A 19,276-nucleotide genomic window follows, 5' to 3' on the forward strand; every position below is an offset into this window, starting at 1 on the left:
CAGGATTGCTTTCTGCATTTTTAAGCATGTGCAACAAAAATTCAGCACTCTTTTTGAGCCACCAATCCTGCATCCAGCCACACTGTTTGACCTGGGGACCCCTGCCAAAACCACCATTGTAATGACAGAATGGCACACATTGCTTCTATCAAGTGACATCTATCAGACACTTGCTGGTTGTTGGAATATGCATATCCTTGGTGGCCTGAGCAGTTTCTCGGATATGTTTAAAGTGAAATAAAGATTTGAACCTCTTGATTTGCATTATTTGGGGGGTTTTCTGGGGCAAGTGAATAGCAAACCATTTTCAGAGATCACCTTGGGTTGCTTATGGAAAGAGCTGGAATGGCTTTTAAAAGGGGAATTTAATGAGTTACAAGTTTACAGCTCTAAGGCTATAAAAATATCCAAACGGAGGCATCCAGAGAAAGATACCTTGACCGAAGAAAGGCTGATGGCATCAGAACACCTCTGTCAGCTGGGAAGACACATAGCTGGTGTCTTCTGGTTTCAAACAACTTCCCTGGGATATTTTCTTTCTATATCTCCAAACGTCTCTGTGTCAGTTCTAAAGCTTTTTCCAAAATGGTGCCCACTTAAAGAACTCCAGTAAAACAGATTAAAACCCACCGTGAATGGACGTTGACACATTTCCTGGAAACTGCCACATTTGGGTTGGTCACATCTCCATGGAAACAACTTAATCAAAAAGATCCCATCCTACAGTATTGAATCACTATTAAAGAACATGGCTTTTTTGGGGTGTACAATAGTTTTAAACTGGCACTGAGGGCAAGGGATGAGTTAGCAATGTTATTCTCAGAAAAGTCTTTCTGCATGCATGGAAACTTGATGAGTTGAAAACATGTTCCCTTCTACCATTAAGGATCTTGCCCAAATGCATAGAGCTGTTAAGTAGTACATTCAGGATTCAGACCCAAATCAACCTCTGATATCTTTACCACTTCTATATTTTAGGCTTTTCTTTATGTTTCCTTTGACTCTTTTGGCAGGGCTGGAATCTCTCCACTTCTTTCACCATGCTTTTCCTCAGATGGTCTTGCTCCCCTACTCCCTTATTCCTCTTCCTGCTATCTAAAGAGTTCCTGTGATATTAATCACCTCCAATATTGTTGAGTATTAAAAATGAATTTTTTATTTTTCCCAGGAATGCAAGGGTTGTTCAAAATTAGAAAATAATCAATTTAATATAACACATTAGTAGCATGAAGGAGGAAAATCTCCATAATAATCTTAAATGACAGAGAAAAGGCATTTGACAATATCCAGTACCCTTCCTTAATAAAAAAAATACTCAGAAAAATAGGAATAGAGAAAACTTCCTCAATATGATCAAGGGCATATATGAAAAACCCATTGCTTACATTAGACTCAATGGTGAAAGACTGAAAGCTTTTCCCCTAAGATGAGGAACAAGATAAGGATGTCTGCTTTTATCACTGTTATTCAACAATTTACTGGCAGTTCTAAACAGACCAGTTAGGCAAGACAAAGAAATAAAAACCATCCAAACTGTTAGACACAGGATCATTAAAGAATTCCACATGAGACAGCAAATTAAAGCTTAATAGTTTATTGAGAAAAAGAGAGAAACAGATTGAAAGCAAAGGGAGAGCAGGCAGGAGGGAGCCAGCAAAACCTGCTAGTGAAAGAAAAGGAAAAATGGCTCCAACTCTCTTTCTGACAGCTTGTGGTTTTTAAAGGAAAAACCATGCCAAGAGTGGTGGGGGTAACATGTGGCTGCACGCATCACCAGCAGATATCAGGCTGGTGCAGATCATGACTTCATGCTCATGATTATCTGGTCTGGCCTCTGGCAGGTGGGGTGTCAGCATGTTCATGCTCATCTATTTTGCCAGCACATCAGGTCCTGTTAGGGGACACAGAATCCATTTTGTATGTCAAGTTTTATTTTCTGATACCTGACACAAACTAGAAAAGAAGTAAAGTTATCCCCATTTACAGATGACAAGACCCTATATTTAGAAAATCCCAAAGAATCCATAAGAAAGCTACTAGAGGTGATAAATGAATTCATCAAATCTGCAGAGTACGAGATCAACACTCAAAAATCAATTGTGTTGGGGCGTGAGGGTAGTTCAGTGGTAGAATTCCCGTCTGCCATGCGGGAGACCCAGGTTTGATTCCCGGGCCATGCACTTCCCAAAAACAAACAAGCAAATGAAAAACCAAACTAAAAACAAAAATTCAATAAATGATGCTGCAATAATGGGATACTCACATGGAAAAAGAATGAAATGTGACCCCTACCATACAGCATACAAAGAAATAAAAATCCATTGTGTTTCTACACACTAGCAATGAATACGCTGAAAAGAGAATCACTCCCTTTACGATAGCATCTAAAGGAATAAAATATCTAGAAATAAATTTAACCAAGGATGTAAAAGATTTATATACAGAAAGCTACAAAATATTGCTGAAAGAAATTAAAGGCAACCTAAACAAATAGACATCCATGTTCATGGATTGGAAGTTTTAATATTGTTGAGATGGCAATGCTATTCAAAGTGAATTACAAATTCAGTGCAATCCTGATCAAAATTCTAGGAGCTTTTTTGTGTAAATGGAAAAGCCAACCATCAAATGGAAGTACAAGGGTCCCTGAATACGAAAAAACATATTGAAGAAGAGTAACAAAGTGGAGGACTCACATTTTCTAATTTCAGAATTTACTACCATACTACAGTAATCAAAACAGCATGATGCTTCTTTTTTCTTTTTATTTCTTTTTCTGGAGTGATGCAAATGTTCTAAAAAATGATCATGGCGATGAATACACAACTATGTGATGATATTGTGAGCCACTGATTGTATGCTTTGAATGGAATGTGTGGTGCATGGAGATAGCTCAATAAAAATATTTTAAAAACCCAGAGTGGTGCTGGCATAAGGTAAACAAATCCTTGAGTGGAATGGAAGTGAGAAATCAGAAATAAATCACTTCATCTATGGCCAATTGATCTTTGACAAGGGTGCCAAGTCCACTAAATGAAAACTTCAACTCAGTGTCTCTTCAACACATGATGCTGGGTAAACAAGATGTCCACAGGCAAAAGAAGAAAATTGTATTCCTTATCTCACGTCATAAACAGAAATTAACTTAAAATTGATCAATGACCTAAATATAAGAGCTAAAACCATAAAACTTGTAGAAGAAAACACAAGTGGACATATTTAGGACCTTGTGTTAGGCAAGGGATTCTTAGATATGACACCGAAAGCACAAGCCACAAAAGAGAAATGGATAAATTGAACTTCATCAAAATCATAAACTTTGGTCATCAAAGGACATTATCAAGAAAATGAAAAGACAACTTATAGAATGGGAGAAGATATTTGGAAATCATATTTATGTCAAAGGCTTAATATCCAGAATATATAAAGAGCTACTACAGCTCAACAACAAAGAGAAATGACACAATTTAAAAATGGGCAAAGGACTTGAATAGACGTTTCTCCAAAGAAGATGTACAGATGGCCAAAAGCACATGAAAAAATGTCTCAAATCATTAATCATTAGGGGAGTGTAAATCAAAACCACGAGATACCACTTCACCCTCACTAAAATGGAAATTATCTAAAAACAAACCAACCAATAAACAGAGAAAATAAGTGTTGGCAAAGATGTAGCGAAATAGGAACGCTCATACATTGCTGGTCGGAATGTAAAATGTGCAGCTGCTATGGAAAATAGTTTGATGGTCCCTCAGAAAATTGAACATAAAATTACTACGTGACCCAGCAATTTCACTCCTCGATATGTAACCAAAAGAATACAAAGCAGGGATTCAAACAGATTCTTGTACACAACTGTTCATAGTGGCATTATTCATAATAGCCGAAAGGTGGAAACAACCCAAGTACCCATCAGTAGATGAACAGATAAACAAAATGGGTCTATACATACAGTGGAATATTATTCAGACATAAGAAGGAATGAATTTCTGATACATGCAACAACATGGATGAACCTTGAAGATATCATGTTGAGTGAGATAAGCCAGACACAAAAGGACAAGTATTGTATTATCTGCATTACATGTAATAACTAGAATAGGTAAATTCATAGTAATATAAAATAGATTACTGGGGGCTGGGGGCTACAGGGATGAGAAGTTATTGCTTAATGGGTACAGAATTTCTGTCTTGAGTGATGAAAAGGTTGTGGTAATGGATGGTGGTGATGGATGGCCCAATATTGTGAATTTCATTGAAATCACTGAATTGTACACATGAAAGTGGCTAAAATGGGAAAATTTGTGTTCTATATATGTTATGATAAAAATTGAATTCTGAACAATACATTCCTGTGATGCCAAGACACATTTTGGTTCAGGATATTTCAGTTTGCCAAACTGCCAGAATGCAATATACCAGAAATGGGTTGGCTTTTTAAAAGGGGATTTATTAGATTACAAATTTATAGGTCTAAAGCCATAAAAATGTCTAAACTTCACGGTAGAAGGCCCAATGGCTTCTGGGGTTCCTCGCCACACGGAGAGGCACATGGCAATGTCTGCTGGCCCTTCTCTCCTGAGTTGGTTTCAGATGGCTCTCTCAGCTCCTGTGGGTCCTTCTACCTTCTCCTGGGGTGTTTTCTTTCTCTCTTAGCTTCTCTCAGCTCTGAGCTCTCTGATTATTCTCTTCATAGAGGACTCCAGTAAAAGGATTAAGACTTACCATGAATGAGCCATGTCACATCTCCATGGAAACAATTTAATCAAAATGTCCCACCCAACAAAAGGTCTGCCCCCATAAGATTGGATTAAAATAACATGGTTTGTTTTGGGGGGTACACAGCAGATTCAAACCAGCACAGGATAGAAATAGTTTTCAAATTAGTAAATTTTGAAAGAACAGAACACAACACTCCCAGACATCATTTCCCAGACTTTTTTTTAGGTTATCTCCTGCGTATGCCGGCTGGTTTTAACATGTATTGCCTCTGAAGCTTGTATTGATAACGTTTGACTTCGACTTGGATATCACCCATGCTTTCCTCAGTTTAGATCTTTATGGGGAGGGTGTTTCCATATATATACTTTCAGTCAAAGCTCATGAATAAGAAAAACCTCTGCTGGTTCAGAACTGATAGCTGGAAAGAACTGTTCTTCCCCATTTTTTCAATCCAGAGGAGTTCTCCTAACCCACCTTCTTCTTTGTCTGTTGCAGGACAACCGTGTGTAGCAAGGGGAGTGGTGAACAGCAAAGCATGAGAGCTGTCGATGTAAGAATTGAGAGCAACCCGGCTCCTGGTGGCATGTTCAATGCACTTTGTGTTACAGATGAAGGTCAGTGCCAGAGCCTTTGTAAAGGGCCTGTAGGGTATGCTCGTGGGGGTTGCTGTCTTGGGTTTTCTCTAGAAACAGACCTGGAGATGAAGATCCACTCAACGTGGTTTATCAAGAAAGTCTTGCAGAGAAAAGCTGATAGGGCCATGAGGAAGTAGACAGGAAAGAGAAGGCCGGTAACTTTGGCTCATTTCTGCAGGGGATCTCTGGAAACAGTGCGGGTCACCTCAGGGTTTTCTTGATCAGGAGTGAGAGTTCTGGGTTATTTGTATCCCTGCACCTGTCAATCATTGGTGAAGAGCTTCTTTGGGTCGATGTACATTTCCAGGCTCTTCTGGTTTTCCATGTACACAGGCAAAGCACTTCCAATGGAATGGGCACCACCCTTCAACAGAGGCAGAGGTGCACACTTGAATCTCGCATGCATGGGAGTGATAAAGGGCTCTGGGGAATATGGGCAGAGTCCTGACGCCATCTGCTACAGTTGCTGATGCCCAGAGCTTGCCCTTCAGTCTCTGTTTATAGTGGACAGCACACTAAAAAGAAAAAAAAAATTCTTTTTCCCCAAAAGGAAATTTATGGGATTTAGGAAATTGCTTCTAGGAAGGAAAATTTAACTTCTTTCTAGGAAATCAGCTGAGTTGTGGGAAGAAAACCACAAAGAACTTTCTATGGCGGTGCTTCATGCACACAGAAATAAGTACACCTTCATTATCAGAACCACATGCCCTTGAAGGAGAACGTTTGTAGAAAGAGAGGGAAAAAAAGCTGCTTACTCATCAGTCAACAGAAATCGGCATGCTGCATCCTGCTTGGCTGCATATGGGACTCATCTGAGGAGTTTTATGCCTGGGTTCCAGCGCTAGAGAGACTGATCTAAATATTCTGGGCATGGAAGTTTTTTAAAGCACCCCAGTGATTTTAATATGTAGCCCAGGTTGAGAACTACTTATAAAAGGCAGGGTTCCCCAAACTTATCGGATGGTGAAAAATACCAAGTGAACTTGTTAGAAATACTGATCCTCAAGTTCCATCCCAGAAGTTCCAAGTCCTGACTTCCAGGCATTGGTCAGGAGAGTTGGGACATCACAAGGCCTCAGTGAAGCCTGAGGCCCTGGCAGATGCTTGTTAAATGTTTAATAGGCCTCTCTTCTGCTATGGGGCCTCCCTCCAAGGACTTCTTCATTTGCTGATGAAGTTTCCCATTTTGGGGGAAGTTCTCCTTATATCATCAGGCAACTAAGGGATGTGGCCTTGCTCTGGAAAGACCCAGGAGAACAAGATGCCTTTTTAAAGAAAACTACAAAAGTAAATTTAAATGATCCTTTGAATCTCAGACATAGGCAAAGAATATCCTTGTCCTTAAGAAAGGCACACTGAGGTTTTTAGGGTCAAAAGGATATATATGCAACTTACTCTCAAATGGTGTGAGGAGAAATTATATATATATTCATACACACATATTCATACATACACACATATATATGTGTATATTTATATGCAGACACTTATATATATACAGAGAGAGACAATATTAATAAAACAAATGGTGCAAAATGCAAACACACTGGTTACTCTTAATGTAGGGTTTATGGGAGTTCCTTAAACTAATCTTATCATTTTTCTGTAAGTTTGCAATTATGTAAAAATAAAACATTTCCAGTACATCAAATGGTCTACATTCTTCGCCTCAAAATAAATAAAGAAATAAAGCAAGGCAGTGAGATGGTGGCTCAGTGGCAGAATTCTTGCCTGCCACACCAGAGACGCGGCTTCAATTCTTGGTGCCTGCCCATGCAAAAAATAATAAATAAATAAAATAAAAATAAAAAATAAAAGCAAAACAAAAAGCTCCAAGTCATGGGGCGCTGACATGTGAAGCAAAATTGGAGGGACCTGAAACCCAGATACAACAAGGATTGGCCACCAGAAGGCCCAGCGGCAAATGCTCTGCCAGTGTCGGAGAAGCCAGATATCAGTGCATGCAGTGGCTTTTGTTCTACCAGAGCTTACTCTCACAAGTGAGCGGGCAGATGCCGTGCGTATCACAGCCCCTGTCAACGTGCGTGTGACAATGGGCCGACACGTGTGTGGTTCATCACAGTTATAGTGCTAAAGAGCCCTATCACCCCGATCCGAGCCCGGCCTCCCCTCACCGCCGACACTTTCCAGGTGAAAGCCGCATGGACTGGGGCTTGTATGGGGAACACTGGAATCCTGGTCCCACGGGGCCTGATTCGTGAGGAGGCTTTAGATGGGCCACAAGGGGAGCTAATGAATGCATGCCGAGGGGAGTCAGGACTGCAGGTCTCCCTCTCTACGGGTTTCTGGAAAAGCAAGATGGATTCTCCAGGGCCACTGAGAAGGAGTGCTCTCTCTGGTCCTCTGCCTTTCTTCCTTCAGAAAAAGCATGAAAACCGCTCCCACAAAGGCCCTCCCACAAAGTTACTGCTTTTCCTCAGTAGATCCTTTGTTGACATCACAGTCAACAAGGGAAATCTGGCACTGTGGAATCAACTATTCTGTCCTGACCTGAAGGGGGAAAAGAAGTGTAACTAATAAAGTATCAGTGGCAGAGAGAGCTCAAATAGAGTCGAGAGGCTACTCTGGAGGTTGCTCTTATGCAAGCTTCATGTAGACCTTTCTACCTATCATAACCTGCCAACCCCCAACCAGGACCATTCCAGCCAATCCTAAAAAACACCTAGGGCAATATATAAGATTCCACAAGGGTTTCATGCACTAGAGTAACTTTCCAGAAACCTACAACCTCTAGAGGGGTCCCTGGTCCATATATATAAAAAAAAAAAAAAAAAGAGGGGGGAATCTGTTTGCTTAAAGAAGGCGCAGTGCCTCAGTGGAGGCTGAGGAGAACCCTGAGTTTCCCGCATGACAGTAGGCGAAGTGACTCGGCTTCTCCCCTCGTGCAGAATAATCTTCAAAGACGGCCCTTTTCCAAGTGGTGCTTCACAGCAATTAGCTCTGTGCTGCTGCTTCTCTTTGGCAAGATGGGAAGCATAAAGAACGCTAACTCCCAGAGGGGAAACACAGGGCCTGTGGAATGTCTAAACCTTCCTCCTGTGTTTCTTTTTTTAAATAAAGTTCATCATGAATGTAGACTTTTCTCATTTTCTTTCCAGTATTTTTGTTTCACTGACAGTGAATTTCCAGCCCTGTGGTGATCTCACTTAAACTAATAAGTCAAGTTATTTTTAACCAACTGGATGCTGATGAAATAACGCCGCCTCCACTTGGATTCTCTGGCTTTGCTTCTCTTGGCAGCTCGTCAGCGGGGTCGGCTGTTTGGGGTCTGGAGGGTTCACGTCTCCTCTCACCTTCTTTCTGTTCCAACCGCAAGGCTCCACTCTGTGCTTCTATTTCTCCTGCTTCGCGGCTGGGCTGGCCTTGCTGGTCTTCCCCACCATCCTGTCTCGTCTCTTAATACTGCCTTCCTCTTCCCCTGCATACTTTATTCTTGCCTTTATTTCCCGCAAAGACAGAGATGAAACTATTCCCTTCCTTTATGTCTTCATGAAGAGGGCTGTGCCTCCTTTGTGATGAGTTGTAACTCCCAGATGGCTAGCTCAGTTTATTTTATTGCTCTCACCAGTCTATTCCTTGAGTGTTTATTCATCATCACAGCCTCTGTACTGCTTAGCACACAGTAGGTGCTCAGCAATTATGTTTGACTAATATAATTGGCTTAAAATTTTTATCAAAATACATTTTTATTTTAAATTAATTCTAGGCTTGCAGGAAAGAGGCAAAAATCACACAGAGAGTTCCTGTGTACCCTTTATTCAATTTCCTCCAATGACCACATCTTACATTACCATAATACAGTAATCAAAACCAAGAAATAAATATTATTACCATTTTATTACCTGGAAGAAAAAAAAAAGAGCTGGATGCTAGCCTATCTTTGAGTGTGATTGGGAATTTTTGAGAGTGGCCAGTTCCCAGGCCTGCCTGAAGGAGACCTGAGCCTCAGGAATGGCTTTGGGGAGATTCTCCAGCTGTGTACATGAGAAGCAATTCATTTTACTGCCTTGAACAATTGATTGACTTTATTTAGTTCCGGGCCTCCTGAATGTGAAAGAATCTGAGCTCATTGTCATTGATCTGGCTTTCACATTCATTAATTCATTCATCCAGAGTCATGCAAAGCCCACTGCTCAGACTTGTAAGTGTTTAGATAGATAGATAGATGATGATAGATAGATATAGGTAGATAAAGATAGATGAGGGATGCATCCCCACCTTGAAGGACTTGAGAGTGCATCAAGGATAGGTAAGCGTAAATATACTTCCATGATACAAAGGAAGAGGATAATTGGGGAGAATTCTTTTTTTTCAATGAGCTAGTTTTATTTTGTGATTAAGAATAAAATATACATATTTTTGAATTTTTATTAATAAAACCGATCTACATACAACGCGAACATTCTTAACGTATGAACATTCCATACCTGGTGTGCCATCAGTGGCTCACAATATCATCACATAGTTGCATATTCATCACCATGACCATTTCTCAGAACATTTACATCAGCTCAGAAAAAACAAAAACTCATACATTCCATGCCCCTTTCCCATCCCTCTCATTGAACACTAGTATTTCCCTCTACTCAATTTATTTTAACATTTGTTCCCCCATTATTTATTTATTTATTTATTTATTTTTATTTATTTAATTTTTTTATTAACGGAAAGAAAGAAAAAAAGAAAAAGAAAAAAAAGAAATTAACACAACATTTAGAAATCATACTGTTCTACATATGCACTCAGTAATTCTTAACATCATCACATAGATGCATGATCATCGTTTCTTAGTACATTTGCATCGGTTTAGAGGAACTAGCAACACAACAGAAAAAGATATAAAATGTTAATATAGAGAAAAGAAATAAAAGTAGTAATGATAGTAAAAAACAACAACAAAAAAACCCTATAGCTCAGATGCAGCTTCATTCAGTGTTTTAACATGATTACTTTACAATTAGGTATTATTGTGCTGTCCATTTTTGAGTTTTTGTATCTAGTCCTGTTGCACAGTCTGTATCCCTCCGCTCCAATTACCCATTATCTTACCCTGTTTCTAACTCCTGCTGGACTCTGTTACCAATGACATATTTCAAGTTTATTCTCGAATGTCCGTTCACATCAGTGGGACCATACAGTATTTGTCCTTTAGTTTTTGGCTGGACTCACTCAGCATAATATTCTCTAGGTCCATCCATGTTATTACATGCCTCATAAGTTTAACTTGTCTTAAAGCTGCATGATATTCCATCGTACGTATATCCCACAGTTTATTTAGCCATTCTTCTGTTGATGGACATTTTGGCTGTTTCCATCTCTTTGCAATTGTAAATAATGCTGCTATAAACATTGGTGTGCAAATGTCCGTTTGTGTCTTTGCCCTTAAGTCCTTTGAGTAGATACCTAGCAATGGTATTGCTGGGTCGTATGGCAATTCTATATTCAGCTTTTTAAGGAACCGCCAAACTGCCTTCCACAGTGGTTGCACCATTTGACATTCCCACCAACAGTGGATAAGTGTGCCTCTTTCTCCGCATCCTCTCCAGCACTTGTCATTTTCTGTTTTGTTGATAATGGTCATTCTGGTGGGTGTGAGATGGTATCTCATTGTGGTTTTGATTTGCATTTCTCTAATGGCCAGGGACATTGAGCATTTCTTCATGTGCCTCTTGGCCATCTGTATTTCCTCTTCTGGTAGGTGTCTGTTCAAGTCTTTTTCCCATTTTGTAATTGGGTTGGCTGTCTTTTTATTGTTGAGTTGAACAATCTCTTTATATATTCTGGATACTAGACCTTTATCTGATATGTCATTTCCAAATATTATCTCCCATTGTGTAGGCTGTCTTTCTACTTTCTTGATGAAGTTCTTTGATGCACAAAAGTGTTTAATTTTGAAGAGCTCCCATTTATTTATTTCTTTCTTCAGTGCTCTTGCTTTAGGTTTAAGGTCCATAAAACCACCTCCAGTTGTAAGATTCATAAGATATCTCCCTACATTTTCCTCTAACTGTTTTATGGTCTTAGACCTAATGTTTAGATCTTTGATCCATTTTGAGTTAACTTTTGTATAAGGTGTGAGATGCGGGTCTTCCTTCATTCTTTTACATATGGATATCCAGTTCTCTAGGCACCATTTATTGAAGAGACTGTTCTGTCCCAGGTGAGTTGGCTTGACTGCCTTATCAAAGATCAAATGTCCATAGATGAGAGGGTCTATATCTGAGCACTCTATTCGATTCCATTGGTCGATATATCTATCTTTATGCCAATACCATGCTGTTTTGACCACTGTGGCTTCATAATATGCCTTAAAGTCCGGCATCGCGAGACCTCCAGCTTCGTTTTTTTTCCTCAAGATGTTTTTAGCAATTCGGGGCACCCTGCCCTTCCAGATAAATTTGCTTATTGGTTTTTCTATTTCTGAAAAATAAGTTGTTGGGATTTTGATTGGTATTGCATTGAATCTGTAGATCAGTTTAGGTAGGATTGACATCTTAATTATATTTAGTCTTCCAATCCATGAACACGGTATGCCCTTCCATCTATTTAGGTCTTCTGTGATTTCTTTTAGCAGTTTTTTGTAGTTTTCTTTATATAGGTTTTTTGTCTCTTTGGTTAAATTTATTCCTAGGTATTTTATTCTTTTAGTTGCGATTGTAAATGGAATTCGTTTCTTGATTTCCCCCTCAGCTTGTTCATTACTAGTGTATAGAAAAGCTACAGATTTTTGAATGTTGATCTTGTAGCCTGCTACTTTGCTGTACTCATTTATTAGCTCTAGTAGTTTTGTTGTGGATTTTTCCAGATTTTCGACGTATAGTATCATATCGTCTACAAGCAGTGATAGTTTTACTTCTTCCTTTCCAATTTTGATGCCTTGTATTTCTTTTTCTTGTCTAATTGCTTTGGCTAGAACTTCTAACACAATGTTGAATAATAGTGGTGATAGTGAACATCCTTGTCTTGTTCCTGATCTTAGGGGGAAAGTTTTCAATTTTTCCCCATTGAGGATGATATTAGCTGTGGGTTTTTCATATATTCCCTCTATCATTTTAAGGAAGTTATTTATTTATTTTTAATCCATATGTTTTACTCATCTGTCCATACTGTAGATAAAAGGAACATCAGAACAAGGCTTTCACAATGACACAGTCACTTTGTGAAAGCTATATTATTTTATGATCGTCTTAAAGAACCGTGGCTACTGGAACACAGCTCTACAGTTTAAGGCACTTCCCTCTAGCCTCTATAGTATACACCTTATACTATAAAGAAGATATCTGTATAATGGATAAGAATAACCTGCAGGATAACCTCTCGACTCTATTTGAAATCTCTCAGCTACTGACACTTTGTATTGTCTCATTTCCCCCTTCTCCCTTTCAGTCGAGAAAATTTTCTCAATCCCTTGATACTAAGTCCCAGCTCATTCTAGGATTTCTGTCCCACGTTGTCAGGGAGGTCCACACCCCTGGGAGTCATGTCCCATATAAATACGGGGAGGGCAGTGAGTTTGCTTGCCGTGTTGGCTGAGAGATAGGCCACATCTGAGCAACAAAAGAGGTTCTTTGGGGGTGATAGGGAGACTTCTTAGGAGTGGCATTTGAGGGGGAAGTTGAAGAATTTTGTTTTCCGGGGAAGGGAGGAGAGGACACCCCAGACAATGAGAACAGCTGGGGCAGGCTAGAAGTGTAAAGATCACAGATTCAGGCTGCCTCTGAGTGAGCTTCTATATTAGTGCTTCATTCAGGGACAGTGAGTCACATCCAGGACATCCCTGAGGGTTAGAGTAGCTGCTGGGCAGGTCTGAGATGGCTGCGAAGGGCAGAATAAACTAAACCCCACCCCAGTATGCAAGAATGACTCATCCCTGCTACCCACATATCCAGGCCTGGACCATTTCAGGTCTTGCTTTCTCAAGATTGAGGTCTTCTGGTTGTCGGCCAGTCCTGAGGCACAAACAATCAGTTCCCAGGAATGTCAAGTGTCTGGCAGCCACAGAAGTGGAGCCAGTGGATCATTTGGCTCCTGGAGAAATATCTCTATGTGTCCTTGTGGTCTGGCCTGTGGATACTAGCAGTGTGGGCATACCTCACTTCTGTTCTAGCAGAAGAGCTGGGGAAGACTCTGGACCTGTCACCATGTTCAGAGAATCAAGGTTTGGTTTTCTGGCCTGTAGTAAATGTGAATAGGACTCCAAAGTCCGGTCTCACAGACACACACACGGGCCTCCAGAGCTGGGTTGCAGTGGTGGACAACTTTGTTTTCAAGGCTCTGCTGATTTGGGGGGTGGTGGGGAGATGGTTGGAAGGTCATGTATCCTCTGAGATACATACCTTTGTACCATTCCACAACCACCTCTGGACCTGCAAATGTCAGTTGCTTAAGTGACAGTCTGTTATTTGCATTTCAGAAAGTGTCCTTATATGGCTCAGGGTTCTGGAGAAGGATTAAAAAGTAGAGCCAGGCATGCTCCAGATAGAGCAAAGACCAGACAAGTATTTGCAGAACATCTGCCAGGCACCAGCTGCTTGATCTCACAGCATCCCAAGGGAACCCACTACTTTCTTTCTTTCTTTTTTTTTTTTTTGACATGGGCAGTCACTGGGAATCGAACCCGGGTCCTCTGGCATGGCAGGCAAGCATTCTTGCTTGCTGAGCCACCGTGGCCCACCCTCCCACTACTTTCTTGACCCTCCATGGGTGGACAGATGCTGTCCAAGAAGCCCCACCATGCTTTGCAAAGCAGCAGTGGGTGAGCAGCTCTCTTCACAGGCAGTTGGGTCCCTATCTAGTATTTGCTTGAGGACTTTGGTTTCCAGCTACACTCCTGTTTATGCTTAAAAAGAAATAATAATGTTAAGTCCCTGGCCCGCCATGTCTCATCTTTCTTTGGTGAAAATAAGCTGGAACATAGAGTGTTGGAGAGGTAGGGTGCAGAGGGCAGCCTGAATGCCAGAGGGTACACTGTAGAGTGCTATGTGATATGTCAGGAGAAGTGGGCCTGGGCTGCCCCCCCACCGGTTGCCAAAATCCTATTGACTATAATGTAGAATTTTCAAGCAACCACATTTCCTTCTTGGGAATTCATGATCAAAGCCACCGGCATTGCTGATTAATATGCAGTTCAGATGAAGAGCTGCTGCCTTCGCTTTGTCTCAGGGCACCTCCCCAGAGCCATCAAGCCCTTTTGCCTGGCTTAGTCTACTAAGTAATAAGGTCATTTAAAGGCCTGTCTTCCCAGGCAAGGGACTGAAACCCACGCAGCTACTTTTCTAGTGTGGCTTTTGGGCATCCTGTCAACTTACAGTACATATTTAGACTCTTCCTGTAAACATTTCCCTTCAGTAAAGAACTCACAGGCATTCCTTTCTATCTGTGGAGGCCAAGAGTTGCATATGTACTTTACCAACAAAAAATGTTGAACAGAAGAAGCAGTATTCATCTATGACATCAGACCTAGGAAGGCCTGGTTTGTTGCTGCTGTGGCAATTCTAGCTGTGACTGTCTCCCTCAAACTTTGGAATCTCAGCACAGAGTGCAGTTAATACCACTGATTCTGCCAACAGTGGAGGGATAAGTGGGCAGAGTTAAAGACTGGAGAATCTTGAGGTGATGGGACAGCTCTAAAGCATTTCAGGGGCCTGTTTGAGGAGGACCAATGCTTAGAATTTAACAAAAATAAAATTGTCTCAAAATCACTCACCTCCTCAGAATGCCAAGCCAAGTACCAGCATCCCAAACCATCTCCAACTCAGCTGAGGGTGGGGAAAGAGTCTGTGATGTTTTCATTGGAGAGTGAAGTGTCTCCAGGAAGTGGCAGGTAGCTGAAGTCCAAAGAGGCCATCAGGGACAGAGTCAGAACTGCCTTCTAACCCAAACAACTGTTTATGGGGTGACATTTGGAAGAGCTGATCTTGGTGAAGGAGTGTTTCCACTTCCCACTTTTGACAGTTCCCTTGATTGCAAGAAAAAAAAAAGGAGGGAGGGAAGGCAAGGACGGAGGGAAGGAGTAGCCAGAATGAATGGAGTGAGAGCTAGTGTTGTGGACAATCTTCCAAGACATGTATGCAAGTTTCAGAATATATGTACTGTGATCTGCTTTCTATTTTTAAAAACTTAGTTTTGCACATATGTGTAAACGTGATTGTATATGAAATGCCCCCCAAAAAGGAGACACATCTGGAGGATATAATACCCCTAGAAAGGGAGCAGGGTTGGGACTGAAGGAAGACATTCACAGCTCATGTTCTACACTTTGTATGTTTTAACTTATTTTCACAGTGTGCATGCATTCTTGCATTTCTTACGTAACTTAAAAATATCTCCCTTCTGAATGTTCTCATCCTGTATTTTATCCTCTGACATGGGTATTCTCCAGACCAGGATTTGTGCCTAGAAATTTGCCTCCATCACTGCTCTGGGCACCTCATGTTCTCGTGTCTATAATCCATGTCTGGTGACTCCAGCATCCTAGAGGCAGGCAAAATATGGTTGAGTCTTCCTGACTCTATTTCCCCTCCGAATAAAGGGGCTCCATGTGCACCACCCAACTCACAACTCTTGTGGACTTTCCAGTCTGCTGGCTTGGGTAATAGGTCTGAGAGATGAGGCTAGGCTGGGAAGAAACACGAAGCAGAGGGCAGAAAGAACTTGGTGTATTTGAGGAGCAGTTTACCTAGATGGTTTCAGGCAAGGGGAAGGAGTTGTTCAAGATAGAGTGCAGAGGAATAGAGTTTTCTGTTAGGAGGTGATTTTTGAACATTTTCTGAAGATCCTTCTGGCTGCTAGGAATCTCTAAAGTTGTTCTCCTTCAAAGCACTCCCAGCCCCTGAGGGAAGAGTATATTGTCTGTTTATGACAAGAAGGTTTATCAGAACCAAAGTCTAGTGTGCTGGGAGGAATCAACACCCCAGAAATAGTGCACAGTAGCCAGAATTTATAGCCAGAATCCACTTACCTGCCCTGGTAATAATATTAGAATCCATGGCGTAGGGTTGTCAAAAGGACGAAATGGGACAATGTCTGTAAATCACTTAATCCAGTGCCTAGTACACAGGGAGACCTCAGCAAGTGTGAGCTGCAATTATGAGTAGAATCCAGCTCCACACGAACTCAAATAATACACATTGATAATAGTATAATTTCCTTACCTTAATGTCACGCTATTGCCAACGAGTCAACCCATAATTAAAAAAATTATGGAGTAAATTTTAAGATGCATGTATATATAATCTAGCAATTCTACAACTAGAGGTCGTATACAAGAGAAGTAAAAATGTATGACCATACAAAAATGTGTATGCAAATGCTTGTAGCAACTTTATCATAAAGCCAAAAGCTGAAAGCAACTTGAATGTCTATCAACTGTGAATGGATCAGAAAATTGTGGTAAATCCATACTATTCATCAATAAAAAGAATGGAATAATAATGTATGTAAAAAACATGGATGAATCTTGTTTCAGTTTTCTAAAGCTGCTGAAATACAATATACCAGAAATGAGTTAGCTTTTTCAATGGGGATTTATTATAAAATTTACAAAGTTACAGTTCTAAGGCCATAAAAATGTCCCAATGAAGGCACCAAGAGGAAAATACCTTCCCTGGGGAAAGGCTGCTAGCATCCAGGGTTCCTGCGTCACATGGGAAGGCACATGGTCTGCTGGTCCTTTTCTCCTGGGTTCTGGTTTCAGTGGCTCTCTCCTCAGCTCCTGTGAGTCCTTGCTTGTTTCTCCCAGGGCATTTCTCTCTAAGCTCTCTGGGCTTTTGCTGTCTTCTATGCGCTTCACAAAGGATTCCAGTAAAAGATTAAGACCTACCTTGAATGGGCTGGGTCACATCTCAATTGAAATAGCCTAACCACGAGGTCCCATCCACAACAGGTCTGCCTCCACAGGAATGGATTAAAAGAATATGGCCTTTTGTGGGGTATGTAACACCTCCAAACTAGCACAAATCTCAATAACATTATGCCTTGTGAAAAAAGCCAAACACTAAAGGTTCGTGCTATGTGATTCTTTCTGTGTGAAATTCTAGAAAAGGCAAAACTACCAGTAGCAGAAAGTAGGTCAGTGGTTGCATGGGGTAGAGTGAGGTGAGATAGGGGAATCCAGGGCCCAAGGGTATTGAAGAGATGTTTTAAGGTGAGGGAGCTGTTCTATGGCTTGGTTGTAGTGGTGGTTACACAATTGTATACACTTACCAAAGTGTGTTAAACTGAGTTTTGTTTATATAAATCATATATAATTTTATTATATAAATAATAGCTTAATAAAACCAAAAAGAGTAAAAGAAAAAAAAAATCATCGAGCAGCTTCTAAAATGGTGTATTTTCAGAGCAATCCTGCATATGTGATCTCCCTTAATTCTCAGAATAATACTATGGGGAAGGTATTATCATCCTTTTTATTTGGATGATGAAACTGAAGAACAGAGAGGTTTGGTACATTGTCTCAGGCCACACAGCTCTTAGAGGTGCAACCGGGAGCTCTATCCCACACATGTTCTTGACCTTGCTCTTCCCACGCCTGTGCAGTAGGGCTCCAGACCCAATAAAACCTCTGTTCTTGCAAACATCTCCAACACTTCTGTTGACCCTGAGGCTGCAACTTTGATTATGGATTTGCATATGCTTCAGATTCTTGACCTCTGAAAGAGGATAATAGGTAACACTTGCTACAGCACCTACAGTGTTACCTGAGTTAACTCATTAAATCCTGACAACAACCCAGAGGGAAGTTGCTGTTCTTATCCTTATTTTACAGATGAGGAAACTGAAGCACAAGGTTAAGTAATTTGCCTAAGATCACACAGCCAGGAAGTCGGGGAGTGAGTACTGAAAGTCAGACAATAGAGGATTTTTGTTTCCTGATGTGCTTTTTGCTATTTAACCTTGAATTGCTTATCTTAACAGGGACTGCTATTCTGGCTCAGATTCATGGTGTTCATATTAGAGGGGCTCCACCTTCCAGTTTGCCCAAGACAGTGCTTGTTTATGTTGGTTGTCTCACCCATAATTATTAACAAGAGCCCCTCTCATTTTCAGAAGTGTCCTAGTATGGGTAATAAATTTTGTGGCCACTCTAAGTATTATCAATACAGGATTATAGTTTAGAAAAAAATTCTCCCTGGGAACTCTCCTTGCTCAAAGGGGAGAGTATGTGAATGGTAGAATGGATGTGTGCTTTTCCCTGCTCATTACAGAGGTGCATTGTTGCTGGAGTCAAGATAACCTGACAGATCCAGAAATGCAGCTCAGGCCATGGTAAGGGAGGGGAAACCTACCAGGGAACCCCTTGTGTCACCAACTGAAGTTAAACTGGTAATTTGCTGCTCTCGTGAACCATAGCCCAACCCCAACAATTTCAACCATCAGTAATCCCTCTATATTCCCAACTCTGCTGGCTTCTTCTCACCTAGAACTAAGCCACTGTAACTGCCCTTCAGATATGGGCAAATATGGGCCTACGTCTGATATTATCTTGTGAGCCATTTTGTTTTATCTTTCCCCATGGCTGCATTCAATTTGGCTATTGCATGCTCAGCTACATTTGGTCTAAGGGAAGTGGGCGTGCAATTTCCATCATTACTTGAAGAACAATTCAGAAGGTCATCAGTTTCTAACTACTTGCTTGGAAAATGGAACTCATTTTTGTGTATGTCTCTATGAAAGTCCAGGCATGTGGTGGGCACTGGGCAATCATTTATTCCTGTAACAACCCTATGAGATAGGTGTCATTAGCTCCATTTTGCATTTTTATTATATTTTCTACTTATAAACATGAACATATAATCCTTATAATAGAAAGTATAAAGAAAATAAAAGTCAATAATTGGTCTGCCCTGATGTAAGCACGGATAGTGTCAGGGTTTTCTTTTCCTCTATGTTATTTAGTT

General features: G+C 40.7%; 1 protein-coding gene across 1 annotated transcript in view; it reads left to right on the forward strand.

The window, feature by feature from the left end:
- The window catches only part of SUSD5 (sushi domain containing 5), an 89,484-nt gene that overhangs the window by 21,452 nt on the left and 48,756 nt on the right, over nucleotides 1-19,276 (forward strand). The window contains exon 3 of the mRNA XM_077130400.1: nucleotides 5,218-5,336. Within this exon, the coding sequence (XP_076986515.1) occupies nucleotides 5,218-5,336 (119 nt within the window). The remainder of the gene's footprint in view (nucleotides 1-5,217; nucleotides 5,337-19,276) is intronic.

The sequence above is a fragment of the Tamandua tetradactyla genome, chromosome 15 (assembly GCF_023851605.1).
Source record: "Tamandua tetradactyla isolate mTamTet1 chromosome 15, mTamTet1.pri, whole genome shotgun sequence".
Classification (NCBI taxonomy): domain Eukaryota; kingdom Metazoa; phylum Chordata; class Mammalia; order Pilosa; family Myrmecophagidae; genus Tamandua; species Tamandua tetradactyla.